Source organism: Mustela putorius, unplaced genomic scaffold (genome assembly GCF_011764305.1).
Source record: "Mustela putorius furo isolate JIRA1106 unplaced genomic scaffold, ASM1176430v1.1 tig00003850_pilon_pilon_pilon, whole genome shotgun sequence".
Classification (NCBI taxonomy): Eukaryota; Metazoa; Chordata; class Mammalia; order Carnivora; family Mustelidae; genus Mustela; species Mustela putorius.
The window spans coordinates 9,592,155-9,607,690 of record NW_025422002.1 but is presented as its reverse complement, the minus strand read 5'-3'; the positions used below and the strand labels follow the sequence as shown (position 1 = coordinate 9,607,690).

General features: G+C 43.0%; 1 protein-coding gene across 6 annotated transcripts in view; it reads left to right on the top strand.

Moving 5' to 3' along the window:
• SRGAP3 (SLIT-ROBO Rho GTPase activating protein 3) overlaps positions 1 to 15,536 on the top strand; it is a 252,499-nt gene that overhangs the window by 186,903 nt on the left and 50,060 nt on the right. For all 6 annotated transcript variants that reach the window (XR_006601547.1, XM_004738436.3, XM_004738434.3 and 3 more), the window contains exons 9-10: positions 1,502 to 1,699; positions 8,831 to 8,915. Coding sequence is in view for 5 of the 6 variants with exons in the window: in XM_004738436.3 (XP_004738493.1) it covers positions 1,502 to 1,699; positions 8,831 to 8,915 (283 nt within the window). In the remaining variant the exon portion in view is untranslated. The remainder of the gene's footprint in view (positions 1 to 1,501; positions 1,700 to 8,830; positions 8,916 to 15,536) is intronic.

Sequence of the window (15,536 nt, the reverse complement as noted above, 5' to 3'; positions counted from 1 at the left end):
GGCAGGTTTATCATTGAGGAGAGCAGTCACAGCTGGTGATGGGCAGTCATGGTCCCTGTCTTCACATCTCAAGGGGGCTGTCTTGGACAGAAAGGGCTGGTTTGCTCAGTGTCTCCACAAAGGACAGAGCTAGGACAGACATGAGACAGATTGTCACTCAGGATGGCAACAAATCAAAGCTGCCCCTGGGGGGAGGTTATACAGAAACGAATTATATATTTATGTTGAGGAGAGAAAGGAGATGAAGAAAGTGTTTTCTTTCTTTCTTTGTGTTCTACATCCTCCCCTGAAGCATTTTCAGTTGTTTACATGGAACAGTGCATACATAGCATTGTTGATGGGGTTTCAGTAGAAAATCAGGGCCCCAGAGAGAATGAAGCAAATGTTCCTAGGTATGAGCCATTTATAGCTATGGAAATGCTTAATTTTGTACCTGAACTTCTATTGACTATCTTAGAAAGAACTGATCCACTCATTTATATATTCAACAAGTATTCATTTAGACGAGTGAATATTTATTCAATATTTACTCAAGTATTTATTAAGCACATACTATGCTCTAACCACTGTGCTCAATGCAGAGTAAAGTGAGTGAAACAGGACACCATAGTACCTCCTTTCATGGGGATTATATTCAAGATAGATAGATAAACATGAAAGCAAATCGACAAATGAATGAGTATGCAAACTATCAAACAGTGATGTGCACTAAATCAGGAATAGTAACCAGGGGGTTCTGATGTCACCAGAAGGTGACATTTAGTTGAGATCTGTGTGACAAGAAAGACTTCGGGTGACAACAATTTAACAATGAATATAGATGCAGTTTCCCCTGTGACTGTTTTCAGAGTGACCCTCCATCAAAGTATAGGACACAAGTCAGTGAAGGGGTGTTTCAAGGTCAGGGCTCCTGTGCTCTGCTCCTATAGCCTTCCATGGGTCCCACTTGGCTCCAGGAGAGAAGTTGGAGTCCTGCAGGACTGGCTCAGCATGTGTCTTCCTTGAGTTCTCTTTTCTCAGTCAACCTTTTGGTAAGTCAGGGGTGGATAGCCAGAGAGTCTGTCCACTGAGGATGGCCCTCACCCTATCTGGACTTTGTCCCCTCTTCTCTCTGGATGAGCACTGAGAGTATTTCTAATGTTATCCCTCTTCAAGACCTGCTTCCCATAGGAGATAGTTTGGGGCCATATAATCAGGAAAAGAGAAACATACTTAGAAACCCAGGTTCCTTGTTCGTCACAATATCTTCCAAGGTTCTCCTCAGCAGAAGCAATCAACAAAATGACTTCAGATCGGGCAATGTGGGTCATCACCCCAGCCAGCTCACTGGCCTCACTTTCCACCTCAGTATAATAGGAATGATCATCTTTGTCCTATAGGCTTTACATGATCATCTTTGTCCTATAGGCTTTACATGGAAGAAATAAAGTGTGGAAAGGACTTTGAGGTGTCAAAGGTGTTCCGAGGTAGAAGGGTTTTTTGACGTGCTGTGTTTCTCCAGGTTAGGAAAACCCTGGACGCCACCATGCAGACCTTACAGGACATGCTAACCGTGGAGGACTTTGATGTCTCTGACGCCTTCCAGCATAGTCGATCTACAGAGTCTGTGAAGTCAGCTGCCTCCGAGACCTACATGAGCAAGATCAACATCGCCAAAAGGAGAGCCAACCAGCAGGAAACAGAAATGTTTTATTTTACAGTAAGTGGCGGCTTGGACCCAGAGCCCACTGTCTGCTGACCTTTTTGGCAGTGACATTTGGGGAGCAGCCCAAGCTAGTGGGAGCCAGCAACACCATGTGAGTCAGGTAGAGCTAAGATTTTCCCAACATGCTTCCCAAATTAAGTTGCCTGGCTTGGCTTTTTAAAATATAAAAAAGTAAATTCCCAGTGGGGAGCATCAGCATTGATATTGGATTAATGTATTTTGCAACTAACCTAGGAAAAAACCAGAGAGTTGTGTTCGGTAAGGTATGAGGGAAATGGCAGATGGAGCCTGGGGCAAGGCCCAGGTAACAACCCTAAGGTTTAGTGTATGGTTGTCATGTTAAGGTGTCTTAAATTTGGGTGTGGCCCTTGGAAACCATGCCCTGGGGGATCTGTGCTGGTGAGTTGTAGGCACTTTGTGTAAAATCCCAGATCACTTACATGCCATTCGGTTGGAACAAGGAAGAACAAGAATAAGGGGCATTGGGGCTTTAGTTCAACATGTGTTTAGTGATCATAGAATTTGGGGATTGTAAGGGACCTGAAATGTTCTGTCTGATGCTTGATCTCATTCGATCATACCCCTCCCCAGAAGTCATCCCATCTCTGCTTGAATAGCCCCAAGATGAAAAGTTCCCTTCTTCCCCAAATAGCCCTTTTGTTTTGGCCTATGGCTGGCTGTAGATAATATAATATCTTCCCTTATCTCTGTTATCTTCAAAAATCTGCTTCACTAGGATTTCTGGCCATTGATCTTGATCCTGTTCTCTGGGGCATCCTGGAGAGACTAATTCCATAAGACAGTTTCCAGCTTGCTTGTCGGGAGCTGGGTTTTCATGTCTCCAGGCTAACCATACCTGGTTTTGTAAATCTTGCCTCATTAGCTTTCATTTTGAGTGGCCTCAGTGCCCCGGACTGTTTCCTGAACACGTTCTTTTTGTCGATGCCTGTTCTAAAGTCAGCAGTGGTCTGACCAGCACAGAACAGAGTTAAACCTCCACCTCCTTCTTTTCCTATGGCCTCAGATCATCATTCTTTTTGTTTTGTTTTTATTTTTATTTTAAAAATTCTATTTCCAGTATAGTTAACATACAGCGTTGTATTAGTTTCAGGTGTGCAATATAGTGCTTCAACAATTCTGTACATTACGCAGAGCCTATCAGTTGAAGTGTGCTCTTCATCTCCTTTATCTGTTTCACCTGTCCCTCCTGCCACCTCCCCTCTAGTGACCATCTCTTTGTTCTCTGTAGTTAAGGGTCTGCTTTTTTGCTTGTCTCTTTTTTTGCCCTTTATTCATTTGTTTTGTTTCTTAAATTCTACATATGAGTACAGTCGTGGCATTTGTCTTTCTCTGGCTGATGATTTATTTTACTTAACCATTATGCTCTTTCGAGCCGGCCATGTTATTGCAAATGGCAAGATTTCGTTCTTTTTTTATGGCTGAGTAATATTCTGTTGCACACATATGCATGTGTGTGTACATATATACATACACATGTATATGTGTGCATGTGTGTGTGTGTGTATACCATATCTACTTTATCCATTCATCATCAGTGGACACTTGGGCTGCTTCCATAATTTGGCTATTGTAAATAATGCTGCGATAAACGTAGGAGCGCATATCTCTTTTCAAATTAGTGTTTTTGTATTTTTTGTGTAATACTCAGTAGCGGAACTACTGGGTCACATGGTTGTTCTAGTTTTAATTTTTTGAGGAACCTCCACAAAATTCCACAATAGCTGCACCAGTTTGCATTCCCACCATCAGTGCAGGAGAGTTTTGTTTCACATCCTTGCCAACACTGTTTCTTTTGTTTTTTATTTTAGCCATTTTGACAGGTGTGAGATGATACCTCATTGTAGTTTTGATTTGCAATTCCCTTTAGATGAGTAATATTGAGCATCTTTTCATGTGTCTGTCGGCCATCTGGATGCCTTCTTTGGAGAAATGTCTGCTCACGTCTTCTGTTCATTTTTTAATTGGACTATTTGTTGACGTTGAGTTGTAGCTCTTTATATATTTTGGATACTGACCTTTTATCAGATATGTCATTTGCAAATACTCTCTCCCATTCACTACGTTGCTTTTACTTTTGGTTAATTGTTTCCTTTGCTGTGCAGAAGCTTTTCATTTTGATGTAATCCCAATAGTTTATTGTTGCTTTTGTTTTCCTTGTCTTAGGAGACACACCAAGAAAAATGTTGCTATAGCTGATGTTAGAGATATTATTGCCTGTGCTCTCTTCTAGGATTTATATAGTTTCAAGTCTTACATTTAGGTCCTTAATCCATTTTGAGTTTATTTTTGTATGTGGTGTGAGAAAGTGATCCACTTTCATTCTTTTGCATGTGGCTGTCCAGTTTTCCCAGCACCATTTTGTTGAAGAGACTGTCTTTTTCGCACTGCATTTTGTCTCCTTTATTGTAGATTAATTGACCATATATTGTGGGTTTATTTCTGGAATCTCTATTCTGTTCCATTCCTCTATATGTCTGTTTTGGTACCAGTACAATACAGTTTTGATTACTATGTCTTTGTGGTATATCTTGAAATCTGGGGTTATGATATCTTCAGTTTTGTTCTTCTTTTTCAAGATTACTTTGGCAAATTATTTGGTGCCTTTCCTGGTTCCAAACAAATCTTAAGATTATTTGTTTTAGTCATGTGAAAAATATTGTTGGTACTTTGTTAAATCTGTGGGTTGCTTTGAATAGTGTGGACATTTTAACAATATTAATTCTTCCAATCTATGAGCATAGAATATCTTTCCCTTTGTTTGTATTGTCTTCAGTTCTTTCATCAGTGTTTTATAGTTTTCAGAGCATAGGTCTTTCACTTCCTTGGTTAAATTTATTCCTAAGTATTTTGTTTTTGGTGCAATTGTAAATGGGACTGTGTTCTTAATTTTTTTTTCTGCTACTTCATTATTAGTGTATAGCAATGCAACAGATTTCTGTATATTGATTTTTGTATCCTGTGACCTAACTGATTGCATTTATCAGTTCTAGTAGTTTTCTGGTGGAGGCTTTAGGGTTTTCTAAATACAATATTATGTCATCTATAGATAGTGAAAGTTTTATTTCTTCCTTACCAGTTGGATGCCTTTTCTTTCTTTTTGTTGTCTAATTGCTGAGGCTAGGACTTCCAGTACTGTATTGAATGAAAGTGTTGAGAGTGGACATCCTGATCTTATTCCTAAACTTATGGGAAAAGCTGTTTTTACTGTTGAGTATAATATTAACTATGGGTTTTTCATATATGGCCTTCAGTATGTTGAGGTATATTCCCTTTAAACCTGCTTTGATGTGGGTTTTGATCATGATTGGATATTATACTTTTGTCAATTGCTTTTTCTGCATCTATGTTTTTATCCTTTCTCCTGTTGATGTGATGTATCATGTTGATTGATTTGTGACTATTGAACCACCCTTGCAGCTTAGAAATAAATCCTACTTGATTGTGGTGATTTTTTTTTTCAATGAATGTTTGGATTTCACATCTCTGTTCATCATTGATATTGGCTTGTAGTTCTCCTTTTTGTAGTGTCTTTATCTGAATTTGGTATCAGGGTAATCATGGCCTCATAGAATGAATCTTAAACCTTTCCTTCCTCTTCTATTTTTTGGGATAGTTTTAGAAGAATAAGTATTAACTCTTCTTTAAATATTTAGTAGTATTCACCTGTAAAGCCATCTGCTCCTGGACTTCTGTTAGTTGGGAGTTTTTTTGATTGATTCAATTTCATTGCTAGTGATCAGTCTGTTCAAATTTTCTCTTTCTGATTCAGTTTTGGGAGGTTGTACACTTCTAGGAATTTACCCATTTCATCTAGCTTGTTCAGTTTGTTGGCACGTAATTTTTCATAATATTCTCTTATAAGTAAGATTATATATGTTATATATATGATTTTAAATACATATAAATGTATTTTAAAAATATATTTTTTAAAGTTAAATATCAGCTAAACCTTTATTCCCTACATATCGCCAATAAACCAGGCTACCTTCCTCCTAAAGGTGTTGTCTTGGGTAGGTCTTCTGTTTGTTACCAATTAGATACCCTCTTGATGGATTTAGTTTATGGCTCCAGTCTATCAAGATCTTGTTCCAGTTCAACATATGTGCTGTGTCGTAAGAACTTATGTTGTCTGCAGAGTGCGTAAGTGTGGCTTTTGCACCCTAAAGTTTGTCAAATAAAAAAAACTAGTAGGGGGGGTACCTGGGTGGCTCAGTGGGTTAAAGCCTCTGCCTTCGCTCTGTTCATGATTCCAGGGTCCTGGGATCGACCCCCATATCGGGCTCTCTGCTCAGCAGGGAGCCTGCTTCCTCCTCTCTCTCTGCCTACCTCTCTGCCTACTTGTGATCTCTGTCTATCAAATAAATAAATAAAATATTAAAAAAAAAACAACAACTAGTAGGTATGCTGGGGCCAATGCTAAAGATGGAGTTATTTAAAACATGCCACGGCTGGGGCGCCTGGGTGGCTCAGTGGGTTAAGCCTCTGCCTTAGGCTCGGGTCATGATCTCAGGGTCCTGGGATCGAACCCCACATCTGGCTTTCTGTTTAGCAGCGAGCCTGCTTCTCTCTCTCTCTCTCTCTCTGCCTCTCTGCCTACTTGTGATCTTTGTCAAGTAAATAAATAAAATCTTAAAAACAAAAACAAAACAAAACAAAATCAGCCACGACTGATGCTAATCCGCTAATCAGCACTTTTAGATGTGGTCATTTAACTAGTCACAAATGCACCCAGTTCTGACACCCAGTTCCATCTTGTGCTAGGCCTCGTCGAATCCCTTACTGAAAACATGGATAGTATTTCCTCAAGCTTCACTCCTTGACTTTGTTGTTTTTGAGAAGAAAAATGAAGCTGGTCTTCGTGAGTCAGCCCAGGCTGGTTTCTGGGCTTCAGCACGTCCCCTGAGGACCTACTGTGTGTACAAAGAGAATTTTATGGGTTACAAAGATTAAATAAGGGGCGTGTATGAATATTGATTCCCTTTGGCAGCAGAAACAAAGAATCTGGGTAGCAGAAGCAGAGAAGGGGGTCTGACCTGCTTGAAGTTAAAAGAATTCACCAATGTTTATAATTAAGGGTCATGGATGTTCTATTTTAATTTTAATATTTAATCTATCAACCGGTTGGCAAGTACACTTCACGACTTGATGTTGTGACATTATTTTAGGCATTTTTGAGGACCTAATATTCCTTTTAATGCAAACATCAGTTCAATTTGATGGCATTCTTTCAATCATGGATCACATATGAAGCCCAGATGAAACTTGGAAAAAGCTGGCAGAATTCACAGGCTCCCTGTGGTATAATTTCCACTAACCAGTGAATAACCCACCAAGGTATGAATTATGTGTTTGGGATTACAGCTTCAACTACCAGGGGCAGAAGGGCATGATGGAGAAAACTTCTGCTCAGAACTCAGCTCTGCTTCTTATGGTGAATTGTTAAACATTGGATAAGAGCAGAGGGTGTCAGTCCTGGAAGCATCCAGAGAGCCTGGGGTACACAAAGGTACAAGCCTGAAAACTGCTGAGTGCTCAAGGGGGAGTGGTTCTTAATAACTGGAAGACGAGGTCCTACGAACCAAGAAGGACTCTGGCTGAGGAGAGAGGATGCCACCATCTCCTGCCAGCCTCACTGTTCCAGATACCTACCAAGTTGGGGCCAGGGTGGGGTGACCCCAGTCTTATCTGAGCACATGTCAGCCCCCACATCTTGGGTTTTTACCCTATACCTGTCTTCAGGGAGATGATGCAGATCTTGCAGATGCTCCTTTATCTGTTAGGATGTCCCAAACTGCTGTGGTTCACTTGTTTGCTCCTCTACACCCCCTTTGTGAGCATCCTGGCTGGGGCAATAAAGTGGATTTCTTTGTGAGAAACTAGCTGGAAGCTCTGGGGCAATCATGCCATCCTGTGCCTTCATTTTCAGGCATTTGCAATTGCCGTTCCATCCGCTGAGAACTCTGCATCCCCAATGTGCACATGTGTACCCACACGGCCCCTTCCTCACCTCCTTCGGTCCTGGGTTCATAGGGCAGCTTTGCCATGAGGTCTGCCCTAATTCCTAGTCCCCCATTCCTGCCTTTTTCTTATCCACGGCATTCACCAGTAGCAGGCCAATTGTGTATCTCACTTTCTTTATTAGCTTATTGCCTCTCTACCCTCCCTTCTATGTCACCCCCCACGAAGTTTCTCAGCACTGGCTCTATGCGAGGCGCAGTGGTAGGCACTTGGGAGCCAAAAACCAACTGGGTGTGGACCCCACTGACAACACCTCATAGTCTGGCAAAGACATGCCCCAGCAGAGGGGGCTCCGGGCCTGGGTTTGCGTGATACAGGATGGGCCAATGAATGCCGGTACTTGTGTAGAGGGAGGGATGGCTGAGGCCCAGCTGCATTAGGGTGCAGGCGAATGTGTTTCTGTTCTGTGGCTCTTGTCCCTCTGTTCTGCTCTGAAGTGTGTTGTGCTTGACAAGGCCCCTGAATGAGAGGCCTGGGGGTCCCAGGGACCCTGGGCAGATCAGTTCCCTATGCCAGCCTCCCCTGTCTCCTCTTTAAAAAGAAGAAAATTTTGTCTCCTAATGCAGTCCAGGTTATTTTAACAGGAATGTCTTTAGGGGACTGCTGAGCCCCTCCTCCTTCGGAGTGGGGCCGGATGAGAGAAAGGCTCATTAGGAAGCTCCTCTGTGACAGATCTGATGAAGCGCTCTCCCCTCAGCTGCCTGCCCCCAGACACGGTTCCCATTTTTATTGCTCGTGGCCCAGAAGCACAGTGGAGCCTGAAGACTAAAGAAGCCGTCTGCTAGGGACCCCCCACTGTCCTCACCTGACAAAAGCTCCTTTCACTGCTCACACTGCCCCTGAGCTTTCTTTGTGTTCCCCATACTGGTCTAAAATGCGTAGGCTGGACAGCCATGCTCTGCAGAGCTGGCATCTGACGGAGAAGAGCAGAGGAACAGGTCAGAGGCCCCTCTTTTCCCCATGCGGGCGTCCTAGAGGGTGACGTCATCTCCTTTTGACCTCCCCGGCTCAGAGGTTGGTTGAGGGGCGGATACCATGTGACTTGGCCCTGCAGTCTGTAATGACCACATGCCTTGTGTCTTACAGAAATTTAAAGAATATGTGAACGGCAGTAACCTCATCACTAAGCTACAGGCCAAGCATGACTTACTCAAGCAGACCCTGGGTGAAGGTGAGTTGGTTGGGTGGTGGAGGCCTGTGAGGAGGGGTGCCTGTGTTGTTGTGGCTCCTTGAGCTGTTGCAGCTTGAGACCTGGGGCACTTGGTAGAGTGAGGCCTCGTAGCAGAGCCAGCAGGCAGACTGGGGCAGGCTAGTACAGATGTCAAAAGGGGTCTAGTCTGGCTGCAGAGAACATGGGACCACCAGAAGTAGTAGTTTAAGTTCCGGGGAAAGGTCCGAGGCAAAGTGATGAAAGGGGTCCCCAGTAGGAAGGGAGTGGGAATCCAAGAGCACAGAGGTCTGCATTGATGCTTATTAGCAGATGCTGTTTTCCAGGGATACTAGTGGAGTGCCTGGCCAGGAGGCTAGGTCTAAAAAAGAAGAATCCATATATGGAAGGCAATGTTTGGTCCTTGAGGGATGTGGAGAGTAGGTTTAAGACTACCCAAAGGCTTTCAGTGCCAGTTGGAGTAAAATCCCAGTGATCTCATGGTACGTGAGGCCTCACATCATTTGACCTCTGCCTGTTGCCCTGAGCTCACTTATTGTTCTCTACTCCCTTACATGCTCCAACCCCACTAAGCTCCTTTCTGCCCTTCAAAACTCATCAAGCTTATTCTCCCTCAGGGCCTTTGCATCTGCTGTTCTCTCTACCTGGAATGCCCTTACCCCAGATCTCAGTATGACTGGTTCCTTATCCTGCAGATGTCACTTCCTTACTGAGACTCTCTTTGACCCAACCTCAAGAAAGCACCACCTCTGTCCCAGCACACTCCGTTTGCTTTTCTTCATCTTACTCATCACCATCCTATTTGTTATTTATTCATTTGCTCATTATCTTTGGTCACACCTCCACCACAACAGTATCGTATCTTCAATCAGAGTAGGGACTTCCTTGTTTATTTTGTCCTGCCCTTTGTTTCTAGTGCCAAGAATAGTACCTGGCTCACAGTAGACACTCAGTTAATAGTCACTAAATGAATGTTGAATCGAAAGGTCATGAGGACATGAACTAGGCCCCAAGGTCAGAGATGGTTTGCAGCAAATCCTGGAAGCCCTGGAAACTGGTGTGAGGCTAAGCTCTGAGAAGGAGGCACTGATCTGGGGTTTCTGGAGTTGCTAGGTGCTGCTTGGAGCCCCGCATCCAGATCTATTCTTGTATTCTTTTGGCAAGGACAATTGGCTGAAGAAAAAAAAAAAGCATGGGGTTCAGGAAATAGGAGACCAACATGAGAGAGATGATGGGAACTTCCAAGGTGATGATGCCAGTAGGTCCCAAGATGACAGCTTAAAGCAGGCATAGAGGTCATCAAAGTTTTTCAGGGAAGGAGGAGTGTGGCAGATGAGAATCAGAATGGGGCATGGGGCTAACGTTCACTGGGCACTAGGGGATTGCCACCCACAATGTGTCCTTGCCTCCCACAGGATCACTCTCATCTCCATAGGGGTGCACAGTCTGGTGGCTGTAACCTAGCCACCTAAGTCTTCCCTGATGCTGTCCAATTGGTACCAGTCAGGTGGATAGCTGGAATCTGCAGATGCTTGGCATTTGTGAGCCCCATGCTTTCGAAGAAACAGTGAGAAATTAAATCATTTCCCAGCCCCAAGGCTCTTTTAATTTAGTGAGGAGACAATTCACAAATTCATAAAAAAATCAAAAGCGGTAATATTAAGTCATACAGAAACACTGGTTGAATTGCCGTGTGAACAGTGCAGACTCTAAGGGTCTGAGCCAGGAGAGGAAAGGATCATCATGAGCCCAGAAGAGCCAGAAAGGCTTCAAGAAAGATGAACAACTACAGTTTGGGGGAATAACCAGGATTTTGAAACAAGTATCAATAGAATTTTTTCAGTCAATTTTATTGACATGTAAATTACATATAATAAAATCTACTCATTTTGCATAGAAGTCAGTTTTGACAAATATATACACCCAGATCAGGATATAGAACATTTCCATCACTCCAAAAGCTCCTCTGTATCCCTCTGCAGTTAATTTTCCCTCCTCTACCCCAAGCAACCACTCATCTGACTTTTATCAGCAAAGATGAGTTTTGTGACTTCTAGCTTCTGGGGAACTTCGGGGAGTGATGGAAGTCTGTATCCTGATTTGGGTGCTGGTTGGACATGGGTATATATGTTTGTCAAAACTCATGGACTGGGGGGAAGAGTGGGGAGGAGTGCGTTGCAATGAGCTTTTTCTTCATTTCCCTGACATCCCTCTCCATTTTGCCCATTTTGACACTTGGACATTTCCACATTGGGCCAGGTGAGTGGGGCTGCAGAGGAGTACGGCAGTGAAGGGTGCACTAAAGTAATAAGAATGGAAGGAAAGGGAAGAGCCAGAAAGTCCTAGAGAGGAGCTCGGATGGGTTCGGGGCAGCTCCCACAACTAGCATTGAAGAGGAGGATTGCTTTTATGGCCCCCGGAGCCTGTTTCTCAGAGCCACGCACCAAAAGGCAGGTCCGTATGAGCTACTTGTACTTTGAAAATCAAGTCCACTGGATTTAGAAAACCAGATGTTCTTTTTTTAAAAAATAGATCCCAGGATGCCTGGGGTGGCTTAGTTGGTTAAGTGTCAGCCTTAGGCTCAGGTCACGATCCCAGGGTCTTGGGATGGAGCCCCATGTTGGGCTCCCTGCTCAGTGGGGAGCCTGCTTTTCCCTCTACCTCTCCACCCTGCATGTGCTATCCCCCCTTGGATAAAGAAATAAAATCTTAAAAAAAAAAAAAAAAAAAAAAAGATAAGATCCCAGATGAGAAAGTGCTCCTCTCCAGCTTACTCTTGTGTGCTATCTGATAAAACCTTTTCTTCCTGCCCTTGCCTGAATGGCTTGAATGAAATAATAATAAAAATTAGCTCAGGTTGGCATAACTCTTGACCAACTTGGTCTTCCAAGTTTCTTTAGTCTTCACCTACACCTTGTTCTGAGTTTTAGACTGAATAGCTATGAAAAACTGCAGGAAAATACAGCTTCTGAATATAAGGGCTGCTAAGAAAGAGCCATCAAGAAGAATCTCCAGAGTCCTGTTCTCTAGTAACCCAGCTGTGGAAAAGCCCATTGTGCTTCTTTTGAAAACTGGCATGGACCTTGTTAGACTGGTCAGTTCCGGAGAGGTTTTGGGTTTTTTTTTAAAAATAGACTTTATTTTAGGGGTGCTTACATGGCTCATTTGGTTGAGCATCTGACTCTTGATTTCAGTTTAGGACATGATCTCGGCGTCGTGAGATCAAGCCCCACATCAGGATCCCACTTGGTGTGGAGTCCGCTTGGGATTCTGTCTCTCCCTGGCCCTCTGCTCCTCCCCCCACACACTCTCTCTATCTCTCACTCGTCTGTAAATAAATAAATAAAACAAATAAATAAAATCTTTAAAAATAAATAAATGAAATAATATAGATTTTGTTTCAGAATAGTGTTAGATTTACGGAAAGGTTGCAAGATGGTACCATTAGTTCCCATAGACTCCACATCCAGTATTTCCTGTTACTGACATCAGTGAATATGGTGTATTTGTCACAAGTAATGAACACTGATATATTGTTTTTTCTGAAGTTAATAAATTACCAAATTACTGAAAAGAACTGCAGCTGAGACCAAATCTCGAGTCACATTTGTATCCCCACTACCTGATACAGGAAGATGTGGATTCTTAGGGCACTGGGTGAAAGGGGAAAATGCACACGGACTTAGATGGGTCAAGTCCTTGCCCACTGGACAACAAGCATGAAAAAATTGCGCAGGCCAAAGCGACCTCAGAATCTCAGCTCCTTCATTCTTCTGAGGGTCAGTGGATGATTCACCACGACCTGGATATACAGACTCTTCCATCCAGTAGAAAACTCATCCAAGAGTAGGTTGGGGTGGGGTTATACCAGCATCAGTGGCCTTTTTACGTCCTCAGAGGGCTATTTTGTATTGGGAGGGACACTGAAAATTTTGGAAACAGGTGAGAAATATGGGGCAAGCAGAATATTTTGATTGAGAAGATGCAAGTTGTTTTTTTTTTTTTTTGGTGTTTTTTTGTTTGTTTGTTTTTTTAATGAAGTGTCTGGTGTAATCCATTCCTTTCAAGCACTCTTTTGACAGGATAGCTCAAAGAAGCCACAAGTTAGAGGAAACACAAGCACTCACTTGGAAGCAAATTTTGTTAACATGATCGATCCCAGACACACAAGTCAAAGGCTTCTACGTGTCTTGCAAATGGGCATTCCTTCTTGTAAATGTCACTGGCACATCTTGGGAACAAGAACACACCCCTATATGCCCTTGGCTGTGACTGTGCTATTTTATTGGCCAGAGGATTCTTAGTTTATCATCATGTCTGAGTCTTAGCTCTCTGACCTTTTTACTGCTCCAGGTAGTCTGTAAGCTCTAGGGTTTATACCCTAGATACCGGTGGCTTTTCAGTTCACTGTAGTGCCTCAAGAAGAAATAGTGTGTTATCTATAAAAGGGATGGGACATAACTGTTTCGGACCAAGATTTAGTAGCACATTATGGAACCAGTGTCTGCCAGGTCCAGACAGTCTGACCTTCTGTAAATGACTGAGCCACTAACTATAACATATACTTTTAAAGTTCCCAACAGGTCTCAGAAGGTAAAAGGTAAAAAATTTTTGATTTCTGAGTTAACACACACGCACAAAATATATATATATATATATATATGTATATATATATATACACACTATTTTACAAATTTTTATGTTGCTAGATATCGAATGATATTTTTCATGTATTAAGTTAAACACAATATGTTATTAAAATTAATCTCAGCTATTTCTCTTCACTTTTTATAACATGGCTGCTAGAAATTGTGGCTTCCATTACATTTCTATTGGGCAGCCCTGGCCTAGATGTTCTCTGCTGCATCATAACTGGAATGAAGTACTGAGTCGTGCTGTGTGGGTGAACCTCAAAAGCATACGCTAAATGAAATAAGCCAAATGCAAAAGACTGTGCATTACATGATTCCATTTTTATAAAGTGTCTAGAATAAGCAAATCCATAGACACAGAGAATAGATGAACAGTTGCCCTAGGCTGGAGATGGGAAGGGGGAGTCACTGTGAATTGGCACAAGGGCTCTTTTTCGTGTGAAGGAAATATTCTAAAATTGAATGGTTGTGACGGTTTACTAAATAATTGAATCATACATTTCAAGTGGGTGAATTTTATGCTTTGTAAATTATGCTTTAACAAAGCTGTTAAAAATAGAAAAGAAAGGGGCTCCTGGGTGGCTCAGTGGGTTAAGCCTCTGCCTTTGGCTCAGGTCATGATCTCAGGGTCCTGGGATCAAGCCCCGCATTGGGCTTTCTGCTCGTTGGGGAGCCTGCTTCCCCCTCTCTCTCTGCTTGCCTCTGATCTCTGTCTGTCAAATAAATAAATAAAATCTTAAAAAAAAAATAGAAAAGAAAGGCAGTGGCAAGGAGTCTGGAATTCCAAGGAAATGGAAGATCTGGAGATAAGTTTAGGGAGTCTTTGGTAAGCACTTCTGTCATGGTTAGGCAGATCTCAGAAAGAGATCTGGGTACATCTTCTGGGAGCATCCCATCATTTGGAGGTCAGAGGCTGGGCAGATGAGGTGACAGCAAGAGAAACTGAGAAACAGCCTGTAGGGCCGGAGGGACCCTTGGGAAGTGTGGAGTCATGAAAATCAAGGAGAAAGCGTTGTAAGAAGAAGGGAGTGATTCACTGAGTTGTTGATGCTGAGAAGTCAGATAAAAGCAGCAAAGACGGTGGATTCGTCCACACAGAGCCAGCAGTCCCTATGGATGGTGAGGTCAGAAGCCAACCTCTGTGGGGTTGAGCGTGGGAAGCAAGAGTCCTTCCTAGACAGGTCCTTCTGCAAGCTTTGCTGTAAAGGAAAGAAATGGGAATGGAGTTAGAGGCAGAAAGGGGGCCCAGGGGAGGTTTCGAAGCTAGATTATACATATCCAGAACATGTTTATATGCAGATGGAAATGATCCAGAAGAAAGGACATTGGTCATGTTTGGTGTGGTGGGGGGCACTTGCAGGAAAAGCATCTGAGATGGGCAGAGGGGGCTGGGACCCTGAGTATGAGGTCTGGGCTTGACAGAATCAGGATGCTTCTCCAGGATACTGGAGAGGAGAGGAGGTAGAGAGTGAATGGGCAGGCACAGGTGGGTGGGTGAGTCTTACGGAAGCATATCAAGACCTGTCTTACTGATTTTCTTCTCTAGTGAAGGAAGCAAGAAGGTCTTCAGTTGAGAGTGAAGACGGAGGGGACAGGGTAAGGGTGTGGCTGGGTTAAGGAACAACAAGAGGTATCTTATATCTGTTGCTCTTTAGGGCCAAATATATGACAGGTGCTCAACCAACTTTTTTTTTTTTTTTTAAGATTTTATTTATTCATGTGAGAGAGAGAACAAGCAGAGGGGTAGCAGAAAAGGGAGAAGCAGACTTCCTGCTGAGCAGGGAGCCTGCTGAGAGACTCAGTCCCAGGACCCTAGGGACATGACCTGAGCCAAAGGTAGATGCTTAACCAGCTGAGCCATCCAGCCACCTCATCAACCAACCTTTGTTGATAAAAAGTGCCTGAGTTCTTACGTTTTAGCATGCACAGAAGGGATCACCTGGGGTGCTTGTTAAAATGCAGATTCCTGTCT